This window comes from Orcinus orca, chromosome 4 (assembly GCF_937001465.1).
Source record: "Orcinus orca chromosome 4, mOrcOrc1.1, whole genome shotgun sequence".
Classification (NCBI taxonomy): Eukaryota; Metazoa; Chordata; class Mammalia; order Artiodactyla; family Delphinidae; genus Orcinus; species Orcinus orca.
The window spans coordinates 91,983,633-92,000,111 of NC_064562.1; the positions used below are offsets into that span (position 1 = coordinate 91,983,633).

Consider the following 16,479-nt stretch of genomic DNA (forward strand, 5'->3'; position numbering starts at 1 on the left):
AGGGGCAGTCTCACCACTGTGGTTCTGAAGAGCATCTTTTGAACAAAGGAACGTTGTTAAGATTCTGGTTTCTCTCCTACAAGCTCAACTAGAACACAGACTTGTCTGGTGTGCTTACAATGAAGTCGCCCACAGCAGAGCTTTCCAACGTGCGTGTGTGTGTGTGTGCGTGCGTGCGTGCGCGCGCGCGCGCGCGCGCACATATCTCCTGGGCATCTTGCTGAAATGCAGATTCTGACTCAGCGGGTCTGGAGTGGGGGGCCCAGATTCTGCGTAAGTTCCTATGTGATGGTGCTGGTCTGGGACCGCACTTGGAGCAGGGCCCAAAGGATGCTGAAAATAGGCTATTTGCCCCGTCCTCCAAAGCCCCCCTTCACCTGCTCTCTCCTTACACTGACCTGAGGCTGCACAGGCACACGGCACTCGCTGTGATGAGACGACACCCCTGACCTCCCTCCTCTTCCTTTCTGTTTATTCCCAGGGCTTCCCCCTTCTTGTGAGGCGATTTTTACGGCTCACGTTCAACTGACAGTTAAGTCACGCTGAGGAGCTACCACAGAGCCTCAGAGACCCTTGTCTCCACGCCCTGGACTCTGTCAACTCTGGGCCTGCCCCTCGGTGGCGGCTCCCAGCCTGGCTGCGCTGAGCGGGAGCTCCAGGGCCCTGTCCTTGGGGACTCTCCCCACCCTGGATGCAGACTGTGTCCCAGCGGCTCGAGCTGAGGCTTCCACGGAGACGGTATTTAATGAAATGGAGCCTGGCTATCACAGAGATCCAGCCCAGCTCCATCCTTCCACACACAGGACAGCAGCACGCAAAGAACACAATGTCACTTCCACCCTGTGGGCTCTCCAAGGCTGCAGAGAAATCACGCTGCCCCTCAGGCCTCCCTGCTCTGAGTAGAACTTGAGACTAGAGCACCCTCTGCAGGGAGGGGATGGGAGGGGGCAGCGAGCAGGCAGAAAGCTTGACAGCCTGCAGAGGTCAAGTTCCAGATGGAACACGTTGGAGGGAAGGAGGGCGGAGAGCTGCCTGGCATTGAGTCTTGTTTCCCAGTGAGACCTGTGGCGGCAGGCTGAAAAACTGGACCTCAGATTCAGATGCTGTGTCCCTACTTCCAATCCCCGCACCTCCCGCCCCCCCACCCCGGGGAAAGCTGAACCGGCACCTAGAACTTCTCTCTTGCTCCCGTGCCTTTGCATGTACTATAATGGGGGGTTAGCTGACTACAGCCCGTGGACCAAGGCTGTCCCGCCACATGCTTTGCAAATAAAGCTTTACTGCAACACAGCCGCTTCATTCCGACAAATACTGGCTCTGGTGGCCTTCATGCTGCAGAGGCTGAGCTGACCTCACGTGACTTTACGGTCCACAAAGCCTGAAACACTTCCTCCCTGGCCCTCTGCAGAAAAGGCCCAGCTGAACTCAACTCCCTCAGCTCCCCGGTCCCCAATCCCCACTCACTGCTCACTCCCTGCACAGCCCGCTCCTGCAGCCCCTGCACAGCACCACTGGAGCTCCCACCACTCTTGCAGTTACTGGTTACACGCTCCTTTTCTACACAGGATGGGCTCTGGTGCCCCAGAGCACGTTACACTCTGGGCTCTGCCACCTCGTACAGGGTGCTGGGCGTTTACTCCCTCCGGGCCCCAGAGTTGTTAAGGAGCCAATGGAATAAAGCATGCCAAGTTCAAAACGGATGCCTCAAACAACTGAGGCACACACACAACTGTCCTCTCTCCACACTGTGTCCATTTCTATCCTCCCAACATTAAAGAGCACCTTCACACCCTCAGTAGGTATCCTTCACAGACGAGGGGAGGAAAAGCGGTCTTTTTTTTTCTGGGGCTCCATACCCAGAGGGTAACCACATGGGTGAGGCTGCCTGCCTTCTAGCCAGGCCCCAGGCGGCAGGTCAGGGCGCTCACGGGCACAGACTTGTCTTTAGGGAACCAAGGCTCTTGCATTCTCCCCTGCAGCCAGAAAACATAGGTATGTGCAATGAAAGCTCTAAAAGGGAGGAAATGCGTGGAAATGTCAGAAAGTAAAGAATCAAAGGGTGGAGAATTCAGTCTTAATACACAGGTACAGTACAGAAAACCTCTGATTAAACGACACCCGCAGGCACTTGGTGGAGCTGAGTAGCTGCGAAAGCGTTTGAAGTGAGAGGGCCTGAGTCTGAAACCCTACTTTCCCACTTCTCGGTAGCATGACTGTGGGCCAGCTAATCAACCACTTTGAACCCCAGGTTGCTCGTGGGTTAAAACCACTTGTCCTCTCAGGAATTCAGTCATGACTGAATGAAACCATGTGTGCATATGCAGAGTCACAAAGAACCTGGCAAAAAGCAGGGCGTCAACAAGCCAGAGCTGTTCACACTGAGAGGAAGGCGCCAGGGAAGTAAAAGCCTCTCAATTAACTGAAGAAGAAAGTGCAGAGACGAAAAGAGCTGCTCCTTCACGTAGGCAAATGAAATGTGCAGAGACCCAAAGCGGCACCCAGGCAAAACCGTCTCCCTCTTCCAGCCCAGACTTGCCTCCTTTTCTGGGCTCAGCACCTAAGGAGGCGCAGCAAATGAACCACAAACTGCTGCAACTGGGTGCAACCCACCACCCTCAGACTACCAGAAACCCTCAGAAGAAGGATTTTTTAAAACACGGCTTTGGGCTTCCCTGGTGGCGCAGTGGTTGAGAGTCCACCTGCCGAGGCAGGGGACAAGGGTTCGTGCCCCGGTCCGGGAAGATCCCACATGCCGCGGAGCGGCTGGGCCCGTGAGCCATGGCGGCTGAGCCTGCGCGTCCGGAGCCTGTGCTCCGCAACGGGAGAGGCCACAACGGTGAGAGGCCCGCATACCGCAAAAAAAAAAAATCACGGCTTTATTTCACTATTTGCTTTTACCCAATTGCTCTATGTTTTCATTACATTCGCAGGTGAGGTAAGTTCTAGGCTAATGAGAGGCCCCGACTGCTGAGTCTGTGGGATCTCTGCATTGGGCACCTTCTGGAGCACTCGCCATCCAGCCTCCGGACACTTCCAAGGGTGATCTCACCCCCCGCCAGGCAGCTGAGTCCTGCATGGTCAGCAATCATTACTGGAAAATTCTTCCTGATACAGAGTCAAACTCTGCTCCCACTCCTAAGCCAGGCCATTAACAACTGGTCGAGCTGCAATTCCAGGATCACCTCACCCTCAACCCCTAACATTTGAGAGAGTGATACATGCAGTGCAGTCCTATTGCATACAGAAATCAGAGGGACTAGAACCGCAGATGAATGCGGGACTGAACTCCATAAAACACACACACACGCGCTCTCCAGAACAAAGTTACAGAATATACACTCTTTATCACAACTTCATAGCAACAAGTTAAATTTTTAGAAAATTCCAGTTAATGCCATTTCAGCACAAAAATCAAAGCACTCATTTTACAAAAGCCTACGTTGAATAAAAATGTATTTCAGAAGAACAAACGCCGAGGGGTGACAAACGCCTTTTAATTGTAAGAAACTACCGATAGTTTGTGCTGGTTATCACACCTACACACTCTCAGCACATACAGACACACATCTGATCACGGAACAGGCATTCGAGATGTGCCTCCCACGAGCTGAGCATTGCTGCTCAGGACACAAAGTGGTAGGAAACAGCTCCTTCTCAAAAAAAAAAAAAAAGGAAATTCAGCTTCTGCATATCCAGAATCGCTGGCACATTTGGAAGGTCCGGACTGAACCATACCTGACTGATGGTCTTTTCCATCTGCACCAAGCCCAGGTTGGGCAGCGTGCTTTTTATAAAGTCAACTATAGTTTCTAGGTTTTCATGTTGCAGAATCAAGGGCTTATGGCTTCCCAACAGACTTAAAGCCACTTTAAATATGACCTCTGATCCCTGAAGAAAGATCATATCTGGGAAAACACAGAAAAGCAGAAAGTTAAGCCGGACCAGATTCTGATGAAATGGCACTCCATTCCCCTTCACACACATCGAAGAGCAGGACTGTGGGAAATGCAACCCCAAATTATAAGATCCTGGTATTTCAGACAGGGCTGTCAAGACAATATAGCAAATAACAAGTAAATATGTAAATATATATGTAAATATACATATATTATATATACTAAACTACTGCTAAAATTTTGTCACAGGTTCAGATAAATCTGTTTTTCACTCCAAAAATATATTAAATTCAAACATACCTCCAAAGTTGAAACTGTGAAAAAGAAAACTTTTCATTAGTCTACATTTTCAGGAATTCTCTGGATTTCAAAGGAGTTATTAGTAAAACATATATTTTTATGAGTAAAACAAAGATGTGTATAAATAGTCTATCCTAATTTCTGCTGCTGTAAGTGAAGAAAATGCCTCTGTTTCCTCTGCTTTGAAATAAGGGGTTGAATTAAAAGATCTCTAAAAACTGTAAAAAGCCTGCACCATTGCAAAAGTACATTATTAAACACTTAACAAGTATACTGAATTTTAGCATAATAATGGAATAAAAAATTTTTTCCCTCTGAAGAATTCAAAGAACTCTATCAGGGTTATTTTCTAGTTCTTGCCATTTTTTCCCTTAGAATGGTTGGTGAATGTTAACAATCCCCACACCTACGGTGCACAGGGAGAGGGAGGGCAAGTGGGCCCCCAGCCCAGCCCAGCCCAGCCCGGCCCGGCCCGGCCCGGCCCGGCCCGGCCCGGCCCAGCCCAGCCCTGGCTCCACCTTCCCCAGAGTGGAAGCCATTCAGAAAGAGACTCCAATGTCCTGGGGCTCAAGCACAGCCCTAATAACTAAATGTTGGGTGACTAAATTTGGGAAAGTTACCTAACAACTGGAATAATAATGTAAGAAGAAATGTAATTTTAAAAGATGGGAGCATAAATCTAATTAGAGGCAACTGTCAATATTCTCTTTTTTTTTCTGGGGGTGCTGCAGGAGAATGGAAGGGACAAAGAAGCTGTACTTTCCATCAAGTCAAGGAGGACAGAAGCAGGTGAGAGGGAGAATTCCCAGCCTGTGCCTCTCTGGGTGGTTTAGGGGGATGAGAAGTGAAAGCCATTAAGAAACAAGCCACTGAGCTCAGGCTGGACGTGTCCCAGGGTGGTTTGTGGATGGCATAAGGGAGACATCCAAGCACCGGCTGGCTGGGTCAGCCCCGGAGATGCTGCGAGACCATCACGTGAGCAGACCTGGCACCCGGCTGGGTGCAGCCCTGCAGGCAGCTGCCCCCAGAGAGCCCAGTGCCACACTGCTCCCTCAACTTCACACTGCTCCTGGTTCAGGGCAGCTCCACGCAACTGAAAAGGACAGATGCTGCCTCCTCTGTAGGGGCTGGTAAGATAAACTGGAGAACAGATCACATCTTTGAAATCTGAACTTCTTAGGGGGAGGAGTACATGTATCGAGGCAGTGCTATGGAAGAATAGTCCTGTGAAATGTCTGATTTAAAAAACATGCAGTCTACCCATGCAATTCACCACTACAGAAAACATAAAGATCTAAAACTGCGCTACAGGGGCTTCCCTGGTGGTGCAGTGGTTAAGAATCCGCCTGCCAATGCAGGCGACACGGGTTCGAGCCCTGGTCCGGGAAGATCCCACATGCCACAGAGCAACTAAGCCCGTGTGCCACAGCTACTGAGCCTGCACTCTAGAGCCCACGAGCCACAACTACTGAAGCCCGCGCGCCTAGAGCCCGTGCTCCACAACAAGAGAAGGCACCGCAGTGAGAAGCCCGTGCACCGCAACGAAGAGTAGCCCCCACTCTCCGCAACTAGAGAAAAGCCCTTGCGCAGCAATGAAGACCCAACGCAGGCAAAAAAAAAATATTTTCAAATAAAATAAAATAAGATTGCGCTATAACTAAGACATATTTTTAAACAGAAATGACATTTCCAAAAACAAAGTAAATTTGAAGTTTCTTTGGTTTAGACAGTAAGACTTCCTTTCAATATATGAACATTTATAGCTGAATAAAAACTGATGGCATCTATCAGAATCAATGTCAAGGCACTCTTTGCAGGGATCCTGGGGAGTGGACTGCACTACCAGACCCATGACGTGCTATATAGCTCAGAATCTTCAGTCTCTGGGGCAAGTACCTTAAATTTAGATATAGTCCCACAGCTAAGCAGGCTAAAATAAATAACAACTGGGGAACTTTTATGAGCACAATCAAATACACAATCCACATCAGCAGTCTTAAGATTAACAACGGTCTTCCAAGTTTTCTTCCTTTAGGATCTTGGTTTTTATAACAAATCCACTGACTAGTAGAGTGCTTCCTGTGATTCTGAACTTTTCCAAACTGTAGGAAGAAAACAAAGGGAAACCTGGAGAGGTGGTTTTTTTCTTTAACTCTTTTTTGGTTATCTTAAAACCAAAACAAAACAGAATGCAAAAGGGAAGAAAATGCCCCAAGGAAAGGTGGCTGCCGAACCCAGCCTTAAAGAACCAACAGAAACTCCCCAGTCAAGAAGTCAGGGAGTAATACTCTGCGCAGAAGGAAAAAGAAGGTGGAAATGCAGAGGTGTGAAAGCACACAGCGTGTGCAGGAGCCCGCAAGAGTAGGTAAGGCAGGAGCCCTGGTCATGGGGCCAGGCCATTCTACCTTTACCAGCGAGCACACACCAGGGGCACAGAAGGCCTTCTCTTCCTCGTTCCTGAGTAGGTCAGCGTATTCCTTGGTTGGGAGATGATACCAGTGAGACCCCGGTTATGGGTCTGAGCCTTGCAAGGAAGGGCTAGTTAACTTTAGATGGAGAAAAGCCACCTTTTAAGAGCCACTGACAAGACCATGCTGATTCCCAGCAGCAGACGCCCCTGTGCATGCTGCCAGCGGCAAGATGCCTGACTCACCAGCACTCCTGGAGGCCCGCCCCAGGTGCCCATCCTTCTGACGACAAGCCGGCCAGTGGTCTGCACGAGTGAGGCTGGGAGAGCTCAGCCCCAGAAGCTTCTGTTAGACTAAGGAGGCTTCAAATAAGGACTGCCTTTCGGGACATGATTGAGGAATGTGTCTGAAGGATTGAAGGAAGGACCCCTCAAAGCTTTGCTGAGAAGAAGGGGCTCCTACATTTATCTGACTACACTTAGGGGCAGCATCTGTATCCCTCAGAGACAATTAGCACACCTTTTTCTCCCTCTGCAAGTTTTAAAAATTAAGTAATTTTTAAATAATAGTAAAGAAAAAGGTTACCTATAAACCCACTGCCCCAACCCAATTACTGTCTTTTTTGCCCATTTCCCAATCCCTATACATTTACATACTAGAATTAAAAAAATTTATTTTAAACAATAGTCTCCTTGGAAAAGTGAGTTGACTTCCCTCATTTGAAAATCACTGCACAAGGAAGTGAGCTGCTAAGTCTTTCAGCAGCGCGGCAGGAGCCCAGCTCACAATGCTGTGGCCGACTTTCCTTCTCTCCTTTTTTAAGCCCACCTAGAAACAGGCAAAGGGGTTCATCAGGCAGGCAGTAGAGGGAACCTTAAATTCAGCTGACTCCACCACTTTGCAAATTGTTTGCTGAGAACGTCCCAAATAACTACTTTGCTTTGAAGACACTTCGGCAACCCTGCTATCATGGTAACGTGTATGGGAACTCTACCTGAAACTCCCCACGACATTAGAAGTGCCCCATTTTCCTATGGGGGGAAATGACCAAGGCAAAGCACACGGCCAGGAGGTGAACTTAGCCTACATCCCTTTTCCAGCTACATTTGTCTCTGTCGCGGGCCAGCCCTCTCCTGAACTTTCTCTGGGAGGCTGCGGTCCTCCAGCTGTGATATCCCCACATTTCACCAGGAACAGGCAGGAGAGAGATGAAGGATGCTGACAGCCTTGTGGTAGGATGACAGCGCAGACTGGGCAAAGACTCACTTCATTACCGCTGTATCGCGTTACCCGGAAGAGCCCTTCTCCCTGGCCACCCAAACAGTCTTGTTTCCCCAGGCTAGTTTAGTCCTGAAGCCTCTCGGAACCCCTCCCCACATTACAGGTGGCTTCTGTGTTTGGCCAAACCCTGATCTTTAGATTCTACCTCCTCTCTCAGCTACTTGGCAGCACCTCCTATAGAAAACGTCAGGAGCCTAATAACAGCACAGCCACCACCTCCAGCAGGAGCAAGGCAGGTCCTATTTTTCAGACTTTCTTCCCCCAAAGGCAGACATCAGGAGGTGAACAGAACAAGCATCTCTCCCAGGACCCCTCTACACCCAGACCGGAAAACTACAGGAGGCGGCGATTTTACACTATGTGACGCCTGACATCCAGAAGAGGGTGGTTAATTACCATGTAAAGGTCGAGGCACGGGCATCACTGGCAGCTGTCCCTCCAAGTAGCGTATACTTAGTTCGAGGTAAGCTATTAATCTATATATGAGCTATGCTGACTGCGTTACTTACATATAAAATAGTGAATAGTTAACAGAAGTCCACCTGTTTTCAGGTTTGATCCAGGCCTAAGGGCCTATAATGAAATGGACCCCAGGCCAAAAAAGCCTACAGTATATGTATGAACGGCAGGCTTTGGGATTTAAAACGAAGCTACCCACCAATGCGGAGCTAAGTCACCGATGCTAAACACAGAAATGGTTTTTAAAAAAACCTATCTTTTCTATGGACCTTACCAATAAAATGGTTCACTTTTAACTACTGATAGATGGAATGACCTCACAACACAGCGCTGTCTTGAGTCCCCACTTCCTGCCTATAATCTCAGGAGCCCTGAGCCCTTAGCCAGCTAGACACGAACCCACCCAGTGCAGCGGGGGTCTGTGGGCTCCAGGACTCACAGAGACTGGCATCGTTATGCATAATGTACAAGAAACTCCAAGACCCACCTCTGACTACATAATATCGAGAAGAAGACCCTGCTTTCACTGGCTTCAGCTTTACTTACGACGTCATGAGGATGAGCTTCAGAGAGTTCTGAATATTCTGCAACACAAGCGCTGTCATTTCCAAAGCAGATTTTGTCTGTCTGATTGCTGTTAATGCCTCTTACCCACTTCTGCAGTGAGGAAAGAGCTCTTCCCCCAGAGCTTTACGGCCCTAGAGCCCAGAACTCTGGGCAGCAGCAGCTTCCGTGCCTGCGGCCGGGGCAGTGACACTCGGCGCTGACCCTTCGGCCCTTCCTGCTCAGCCCCCTCTGTAGAGTTTTCTTCACAAACAGTGTAATTCAATGCTTGAGCTGTTTTCAAACCATCTAATAACACTCCCTCCTCCCCCTTTCAATCTTCACTGCTCTCCATTACCCTTTCGAAAAAAACACAGTAAAGAATCAGGAGAAAAAGTGAAGCAGACTAATGATTTTCTTTTCATTTCCAGAGTAAGAAAAGTAAGAAACACAGAAATGTTTGGCAAGAAAGACTGAAGCCTACAGCTAAACATCTTGTAGTTTCTGTGACTCTTTTTTGGTAAACTAAGCAGGTAATTTTGAGGACTTTTTAAAAAAACTATGGTATAAAACCTTCATGAATCTCACTAATGATTTGTTTAACCAGGGAAAGAGTGTTTAGTATCAATTATTTTCAGTGCTTATTTTCTTTTTTTTAGGGACGGAAAATAAAAATCAATTTGGGGGGCTTCCCTGGTGGCGCAGTGGTTGAGAGCCCGCCTGCCGATGCAGGGGACGCGGGTTCGTGACCCGCTCTGGGAAGATCCCACACGCCGCGGAGCGGCTGGACCCATGAGCCATGGCCGCTGAGCCTGCGCGTCTGGAGCCTGTGCTCCGCAACAGGAGAGGCCACAACAGTGAGAGGCCCGCGTATCGCAAAAAAAAAAAAAAAAAAATCAATTTGGGGAGGTAGCTATGCAAAAATGGGGAGAGTAGTAAATATTTTAAGAACCTAGATTCTCCTAGTAAAGCCAAATGGTAAATTCCTTAAAAGTTCTTGTGGACAGAAGTAAATGATAATAAAAATCTAGTACTTTGGTGTGGGGGGAAGAGGAGCAGAGAAGACGACTCACTGCCCACTTAAAAAGCAAATTTTAGGCGGGCTTCCTAGGTGGCGTAGTGGTTGAGAATCCACCTGCTGATGCAGGGGACTATGGGTTCGGGCCCTGGTCCGGGAAGATCCCACATGCCACGGAGCAACTAAGCCCGTGCACCACAACTGCTGAGCCTGCGCTCTAGAGCCTGCACGCCACAACTACTGAAGCCCACGCGCCTAGACCCTGTGCTCCGCAACAAGAGAAGCCACCACAGTGAGAAGCCCGCGCACCACAACAAAGAGTAACCCCCGCTCACCACAACTAGAGAAAGCCCGCGCACAGCAGCAAAGACCCAATGCAGCCTAGAATAAATTTATTTTTTTAAAAAAAGCAAATTTTAGGATTTCTAGAATCTAGATATACAAGTGGCCTGCCCAAAGCTGCCTAAAGTGACTCTCTCTTTTGTGAACAATCCTTTTAAGATGGTCTCTAATTCTAAAAACGAATCTAAAGAAGTATAAGAATACAGGTTTTTAAGCTATCAAGTGACTCAACATAAATGGTACTTTAAAACCACTTGGTATGTGATGACAATCAATTTTTTAATAACCTCTTCCTCCACAGTAAAAAGATAAAAAGAACCTGAATTGTCAGAATTATTAGTTCATCCCGAAGCAGGGGAAGCACACTGTACAAGAGCTGACTGCTCACAGCATGTCACTCGGCTCCTATCCCTGCCAGGTCAAGGCAGCCTTTTACACTTTTTTAATTTTTAGTTTTTTAAATTGAAGTCTAATTGACAAGGCAGTTTTGAGACTTTGCACGTGAACATTCATTTAAAACTCTGACAGAGACAATCTTCTCGAAAAGTAAATCAAGTAAACGGGAGATGGTTTGAAATGTGACCCACCCTCAGTTACGGGGGCACAGCAGTGGGAAGATGACGCAGGGGGCGCGTGAGGACGGACCGTGGGTCGGCGACACAGAGGTGCCTTCGAGAGCACGCCGGCAGAGGAAGCGAAGAGCCACAGGTAGGGGAAGCAGGGCGAGAGGAGAAGATGCAGGCGAGACCCAGAAAGAGCAGTGGCCCGGGACTCCGGGGGGAGAAGTCTTAGGGAGCTCAGCGAGCAAGGCCCGGGCCACGGAGGTCGAGGGAGACGGCTCGGGAGAAACATCTCTGGGCCCCGTGCCAGGCTCCTCGGCCCAGCCGGCAGCAAGTCTGCTCCAGGGGGAGCCTGGGGGGAGGGAAGCGGATCTAAGCCCACAAGAAGGCATCGAGGGGAGGCCCTGACCATCAGAAGTTAAGCAGGTCCTGAAACTCCCGAAGCCTGATCCTCACTCACTAAACTGAGAATGACAAATACCACCCTGTTTTCTGCAGAAGACCCAGGTATAAAAATGAGAAGAGTCACCACGGAGCGACGACACACGGTTCCCCTCTAACTCGAGGACGCGGGTCCTGGCGAACAGACTCACACACACTCACCAAAGACTCTGGCTACGAACCCCAGGGGGAACTGCGAGGCGAACACTGTGAGGAACCAGGGCGCGGCGTAGAGGCTGGGGCCGATCTCGTGCTCCTCCAGGTGATTGTACAGGTCTCGGTGGTAGTCGTGGAGCAGCCTCGAGAGCTGGTACATCTGGATCTGCAGGGACACGCACACAGAGTCACCGTGGGAGATCAGCATCCACCCCACTCGGAGGCGGAAGGACCACGGAACTCTCTTCGTGGCTCCTGAGACCCCCCTGCTCTCGCCCTCCGTCATCCAGCGAGTGCTCGCTGGGGCTGCTGTGGCCAGGCAGGGGCTGGGCTGGGCCCGGGGCGCTCACGGCGGGGCTCCTCCGGCCACGGCCTTTCTTCTTACTGTTCCCTCGCGCTCCTTGGCTGGGAGAAGCTACGCATCTATCCTGAGGCAGCATTTCATAAACGCACATTCTTAGCAAAACCCAAAGCCAGGGGAATCTGAAGTAAAAAGGCAGCCTCTCGCCAACAGCGAAGGGAGAGCACAGATTCTGCAGAAGGATGCTACTGTATCTGTTCCTTAAGTTCCCGGTGAACGCCCCCCAAACCACTCAAGAGGCAGGACAAGTGTGACTTCTTCAGGTTTACAACACAGGAAAGTTAAAATAAGCTGACCAGCGTTTATCTCGAGATGCAGAAACCTTTTCCAACTGGGCTGGACGTGAGCTCAGGGGACTCCCTCAGAGTGATGCGGCCCTGGCAGGAAGCCCATGAGGGTCCCGGGGCTCACAGCTGGCCTAGAGCCAGCCCCGACTGAGCAGTCCCTGGCGCGACCCCAGAGGAACAGTGACCTGGAGAGGGCGCTACAGCCGGATATGTACTGCCCATAACGGAAAAACTGTTTCCGGGAGGCCAGACAACATAGTTCTCTCAGGTACCAGCTGTGGCTCTTTCGTATCAAAAAGAAATCTAATCTCTAGGCCACCAGCCCAAACACAGCCGTGTGTATACTATACTACACACGACTTGTGTAATATACTGTATCAGTATATACTGTTGTATACTATACTATACAAATCTGAAAAATTCCACTCTCTTCGATGGCAGGCGCACCTACATTAAATACGCTAACGGGATTATGTAGGAAGAACCTGACAGCATGTGTGGCACGTGTTATGTAGGCCCAAATCTCCTAGTGAACGGGATGGCTTCCTTCTATGGGATTTATGTTCACGCGGTCCACACACACAGGTGGAGGTGAAAGGATTTCTAGCCATGTTGTTCAATGCTCTGGAAGAGTCCTTGGCTCTAACGTACACTTTCTAAGGCTCTGAAATCAGAGTATCTTGCTGGTAAACAAACACGTAAACACATATTCCAACATTTAGGAATATCCTCAAAGCAGGATCCAGAGTTCTCCCCACCTCTGAAAGGCGGTGGTAGCAGCAATGGAACACACTGTTGTACGGGGTTTTCTTCTGACATGACCTGCCACCTGTCACTCATTCATTCAACAAATACGGACGAGGTACCCACTTCATCCCAGGCACTAGCCTAGGAACTAGGGACTCAGCCCCAAGACAGGTAAGACCCCTGCCCTCTCATGATATACGCTAAGGAGAGCCAGAAAATAAACAAGTAAATAAATAAGGAAACAAGATAATTTCAGGCAGTAAGTGTGTTATGCAAAAGGAATGAGACAGGATCACGTGACACAGCGAGCCAGGGTGGGTGGAAGAGGGGGGGACACGGCGCCTGCGTGAACAGGTGATATCTGAGCTGGACATGGGATGGCAGGGGTTGAGGGGTAGGGATGGGATACCCGGCAGAGGAAGGAGCAAATACACTGGGAGGTAGGAATCAGACCACCTGAAGGTGGTATGACAAAGGGTAAAAGGGAGGGCGCTCCGGAGTCAGACAGGCCTAGGTTTAAATCCCAGCTCTGCCACCTGCTAGCTGTGTGACCTGCTCAAATTACATAACCTCTCTGAGCCTTAGCTTTCCCATCTCTAAATTGAGCTGATCAACAATGTCTTCCTGAAGTTTGAGGAGGTAAGTGCACATGCAACATTTGGTGTAAGGCCTAGCACAGAGTAAGTTCTCAGCAGTGACAGATGTTACAGTGTTAACTGATGGTGGGACAGTTCCTGAGATATACCTGGAAAGGGATCATAAACATTTTAGAGTTCATCTTTATCAAAGACTTAAGGAACGCTCTCTACCTGTAAAATAATCATGTCTGGCCGATACTGTTTCCGCAGACCCATGTCAAACATCAGAAACTTGAGCATGTTGAATGCCTCTTCTTCGCCCATATGAAGCAGCAGAATGCCAGCTACAAAGCTGAGACCTTGGCAATAGCCTACTTCCTGGTCTAGAAGTGAGTAGGCCTTCAAAATGTTGTAAAGTGACAGCTGCCCCGCTCCTAGCTGAGCAGAGAAGTATGGATGTGTTGGAAAGGTTCGCCCTGTGAAAACAAAACACATTTGTTGTATTTTGAAAAAAAGAAAGCCTACTGAACCAGAAATCTGATGTGCTTTAGGTTAAAGCGACAGATCTTTCCAAGTGGGATCACATCATCAATCAGCTCTATAAACAAGGTCAGCTGGTTGTTCTTGGAATAATGCTTGCAATTAAAAACTCAGCAATTAATCATGCTTTCAGGTGAAAGAAATGAGAACTGCCTTCGGGCCTGCAGATACCTGGACTTCCATCTAAAACAGGAAGAAGAGTGTCTATCCTCTAAACAGGAGTCTAGTGTCCAGAGGAGCGGTCAGCTGTGGTTCTCTACCCAACCCCACTCCAGCACACGCCCCGATCAACTCTGCCCAGACTGCTCGTTTCCCTGCAGGTGTTTCACACCAAACGCACATTTCTCCTCTTTTAAACCATAGGCAGTGCTTTGAAACACAGTGGGGAGCAGTAGGTGTTTTCTTTTATACAAAACAATGACCTCTCAGCAAGAGGTTAAAATAAAACGCTCTCGACATCCCGATTTTCACAAAAAGCTGGTACTCAGACAAAGTTTAAAAAGACTTCTTCTGTCCAGGAGGCATGTGTGGTTGATACCTGTCAAATCCCACCTCCCCCTCTCCTTTTGGAATGTGACTGATGGGGAAGTGTGTTTCTAGGGAGCAGAAAAATGCCTGATTAAAGAGGCGCTCAGCCGGGGCCACGACTGGACCCAGGTGAGAATTACGGCCTTGTCTGGATCAGCAGAGGCAGAAGTGCATGGAGGCCACGAGGGGAACATTCACCTTAATTATGTGCTCTCAGCAAAGGGAGGAGGATACATTCGTGTGTTCTTCCTCAGCCCCGTGAGAAAGCACTGGATCAATCCAGATCAGTTTATCTGAACTTGACTTAGGAGGGCAGCAATAGTCTTTGCCTGATTTCTTGTCCTGGGTTCATTTCTCTCTCGCTACTCTACCTCTCCCCGCAACAAACCTTCCTAAACGCCCCCTGCACAAGTCACCCCACTGCTGGAAAGCCGTAGGGAGCAGTTTCTAAGTCTGCTCTCTGATTCAATGGTGTCCCTCCATTTCTGGACCTGTTCCAGTGTCCCGGCCAACCTGCCTATCGTGGGAGAGGCCGGACAGCGTCCCAGGGGAGGCACTGACAACGGGATACCCAGGAGAGCAGCAGCTGACAGGGTGGAGGGTGACCTGGAGCCCGAAGGGGGTCTCTAGCTCGCTGTTCAGTGTCCCCTCCCCCATGGCCTTTCATGCGGCCACGACCAGATGGGAGGCACAGCCAGAAGGCAGGATACTGGGCAATACAGATTGTCCACCCAGGATGGAGAGCCAGAGAAGAGAAGAGTTACAATTACCTGAGGGCAGCACAAATGGATGCGCTGGAACCACACCTAGAGGGTGGGGCAGGTTCCGGAACTAAGGCCCCAGCATGACTTGCTAAGTGTCATCAGGTACACTGTCTCCTCCTGCCTCAATGGGGCCAGCTCTGACAGCGTTTCTCCACCTAACCAGAGGAGGGGAAGGCTGTGTTGGTCTGCAGTGGACAAAGCCAAGACACAGAAAAGCCATACAGTGTGTCCTAGAGGGAACATGATATTCAGAGACTGAGAAGAGCAAGGTTCTAGAACTTTCTGCCACTGAGTAGTGGCCGGTAACTTGGGCAAACCACATCACCTCTGAAGTGGAAATAATGTGTCCAAGTTCATACAGGACCGTGTAAAGCTGAAATCCAGCAAAGCTAGAGAATATGGTTCACAAACTGTAAAACACTGCCCAACTACAAAGTCTATTATTCTCACTCCTTGGAGGAAAACATATTGCAAACCTGATTAGATTAACAGCTAATTTCAGAAAAGTAAAGGAAAAGCCAGGAAAACAAAAATCCTTGCAAACCCCAAATACCTCCAACCAATAAGCACTCTGTTCTTCTGGCCAGGATACGGATGTCACTTTTTTAAGAAAAACTGAAACATGATTTGTTTTTGCTCTGCCCTACACACCTCTGCTGGGCCTTAAGTGAGTCACACTGTAGACTAAATTAAAAAGTGCAGACAAAACAACTGACTTGGCAAATACCACCTTGGTGAGAGGTGAGGGGGAAGCAACGGGCAAAGTTTGGAGGAACTTCTAGGCGAGGCCTCCGTGAACCCAGCAGAGCCAGAGCCTGGCAGGCAGGGCACCTGGTCCACCGCTGGACCTGGGCCAATATTCGGCTCTCCCAGTTCAAGGGAGGAGGGAAGGCTGGCCCTGGAGGAAGCCTGGAGAGACGCACCGATGTCACCTGGGAAACGCACTGCTGGAAACAGAGCTTCTTTGGGACCTTGGGAGGGCACTGAGAAGGCATCCGAACTGGGGGCCGTGACTGGGAAAGAAGTGAGGTGCAGAGACAAGGCTGGCGCAGTCGGGGTGTGGCGTGGGGCTGCAGCTGGCCTTCGGGGTTGCAGAGGGTGAGGGTGGGAGACGGCAGGGACAGAGAGGACGTGAGTGCAGCCTGGCCCCGCCTGGGAAGGAGGAAAGGCCGAATCTCGCCTCTTGCAGACTCCAGGCCAACTAGAGGAGTGGCAGCCGCTGGCCCCTGGGCAGGGCGGTGCCTGAAGGTGGCTGCGCAAACACAGGTCC

At 49.7% G+C, this 16,479-nt stretch overlaps 1 protein-coding gene across 9 annotated transcripts in view; it reads right to left on the reverse strand.

Annotated features, from left to right (window-relative positions):
• The window catches only part of TBC1D1 (TBC1 domain family member 1), a 239,342-nt gene that overhangs the window by 7,831 nt on the left and 215,032 nt on the right, over positions 1-16,479 (reverse strand). For 8 of the 9 annotated variants that reach the window (XM_049709615.1, XM_049709609.1, XM_049709612.1 and 5 more), the window contains 3 exons: positions 13,609-13,853; positions 11,411-11,570; positions 3,736-3,905 (listed from right to left, as the gene is read on the reverse strand). In XM_049709615.1, coding sequence (XP_049565572.1) covers positions 3,736-3,905; positions 11,411-11,570; positions 13,609-13,853 — 575 coding nt within the window. Of the gene's footprint in view, positions 1-3,735; positions 3,906-11,410; positions 11,571-13,608; positions 13,854-15,215; positions 15,331-16,479 lie in introns of those variants that run through there. The other variant, XM_049709616.1, reaches the window with a different exon arrangement.